This window comes from Lactuca serriola, chromosome 4 (genome assembly GCF_051521515.1).
Source record: "Lactuca serriola cultivar US96UC23 chromosome 4, Lser_US96UC23_V15, whole genome shotgun sequence".
Classification (NCBI taxonomy): Eukaryota; Viridiplantae; Streptophyta; class Magnoliopsida; order Asterales; family Asteraceae; genus Lactuca; species Lactuca serriola.
This window is the reverse complement of record NC_136411.1, coordinates 365,681,415-365,683,681: the sequence shown is the minus strand read 5'-3', so window position 1 is coordinate 365,683,681 and position 2,267 is coordinate 365,681,415. Positions and strand designations below refer to the sequence as shown.

The following is a 2,267-nucleotide window of genomic DNA, read 5'->3' as shown; positions in this document are numbered from 1 at the left end:
CTCACGAAACCAAATCTATTATTCGATTTGCTTCTCTTCTTTGCTATGTATAAGTCAACGATCATACCATATTGCTGGAAAGTATGCCATAGAGCTTTCTCGTCCCAATCTTCTGGGAAGTTCTGGAAAAAGTAGGTGATTGCATTCCTGCTAATGAGTTGATGGTCTTCCTCCCGTCGTCTTCTCCGGTTACGAACTTCCTGCCAACCTTCTATGTTATCTCCCGCCGCCGCTCTCTCCATCTCCCTCATAGGGCTCATTTCTCATAAAAAATATATAGTTAAATATTGTCATTATAATATGTATGCGATATAAACATTGGAGTGGTTTCTTTCTTAAAATATATTCCAAATACCAAATACCTATTCGTTATCTATCTATCATGGATGTAGCAAAAAATGAAGTTGAGATTAACGGAGAGGAAAGACATGTGTGAATGATGAAGCGGAAACAAAGTTTGGTGGAAATTTCCAAAGTGATCTCCTGAATAACCATATCTTTCGACGCTTGAGATAAGCTCTTATTAAATCCATTGTGCATGTTAATATATTTATAAATATAGTTGAAGGACTCTTTTTGTCATTTATGTATAATTGTCCAAGTATTTAGTCTTTGTATGGTCTTTCTTCTGTAATGACTTTTGGTTAAATTAATTCAGATCGTTCTCATGGTATCAGAGCTTAGGGCTCCAAATCGCTAGGGCTTCCAGTGGCTACCAAGTTTGTCTCCTCTCACCATCTCCGGTTGACTGGTCGACTTTTGTGGTGTGTCTCATTACCACTACAACAATAGTCGATTCAATCTCTCATCGTCACCCCTGTAGCAGCTATCTCTCGTAATAACATCTGAGCAACCATTATCTCCCCTATTTTCTGGTAAAATTGAACTCACTATACTGTTCACGAGGTTTCCAAAACATTCTACAAGTTTCTCATTCCTTTCTTGTATTTCCTTCCTAAACAATGACAACTCCTCTTGTCACACCTCGCCCAATCTCAATTACATTAGATGGATCTAATTATGTTATATGGGCTCGACATATGACAAGCTATCTTCAATCTCGCAAACTATGGAGGGTTGTTACAGGTGCTATACCTAGACCAGTTCAAAAAGAAAGGGAAGATCAAGATGCCTTTGACATTAGAGAAGAAAATTGGTTGTGTAAGAATGGAGAAATTGTCACCATTCTGTATAATACTTCAACAACAGAAATCAATCAACAATTTGGGCTTTTTGTCACTGGTAAAGAAATATGGGATTTTCTTAAAGATAGGTATACCACCACTGATATGGCTCATCAGTATCACCTTTTGTCTGGGCTTCTTAGCAAACGTCAACAACCAGGTCAAACCATCAGTGCATTTCTATCTGAAGTACAAGTTATATGGGATCAACTGACTCTTGCGGGACCCACTTTCAAATGTCAAGAGGATGCTATGATTTCAACTACCCATCAAAAACAACATCTCATGATCTTTCTTATGGCGCTACAAGATCTTTATGAACCTGTTCGAGCTTCTCTCCTACATAGGTCTCCTCTTCCTACTCTTGAAGCTGCGATAGCTGAACTTATCTCAGAAGAAACCAGGTTGGGAGTTCCTACTTCATCAACTAGTTTATCCACTGATGGAGTTCTTGCTGTACCTTTCCACAAAGGCGTTCGAAACTTCACATCCAACAAAGCTCAGTTTCCACACAACATAAAATCATCTCAGTGCTCATATTGTCATGATAATGGTCATCAACTATTGGATTGTCCAAACCGTTCTTGTATTTTTTGTCAAAAGAAACATCCTAGGCACTTTGCATCTAACTGTTTTAAGAATCCAGATCGCATCAAAAATATCACTGCAACAGTTTGTGCTCCAGATTCTTCCAATGTGCCTTTGGGGTCCTCAACAGCTCAGAGCCTCAACACTTTTACCTCTGATGATGTAATCGAGCTCATATACAGGTAGCGATGCTCATGGTATTCTTAATCTAAAACAGTCACTTAGTTCTTATTTTGAGATGAAGGATCTGGGTTTACTTCACTATTTTCTTGGTCTTGAAGTGCTTCCTCATGACACTGGCATTTATTTATCTCAAGCAAAATATGCATCATATCTTATTTCACGTGCCGGTATTACCGATTGTAAGGTTGCTAATACACCCTTAGACCCTAACTTTCATCTATCATCGGGTGATGGTTCTCTCCTCTCTGATCCTACCCTTTACCGTTAGCTCGTCGGTTCACTTGTCTACCTAACCGTTACGCGTCCCGATCT

General features: G+C 39.0%; 1 protein-coding gene across 1 annotated transcript; it reads left to right on the top strand.

Moving 5' to 3' along the window:
• The first annotated feature begins 962 nt into the window (after positions 1–962).
• Positions 963–1,958, top strand: LOC145099738 (uncharacterized). Its single transcript, XM_079037255.1, has one exon. The coding sequence runs from the start codon at positions 963–965 to the stop codon at positions 1,956–1,958; it is 996 nt and encodes a 331-aa protein (XP_078893381.1).
• The last annotated feature ends 309 nt before the right edge of the window (positions 1,959–2,267 follow it).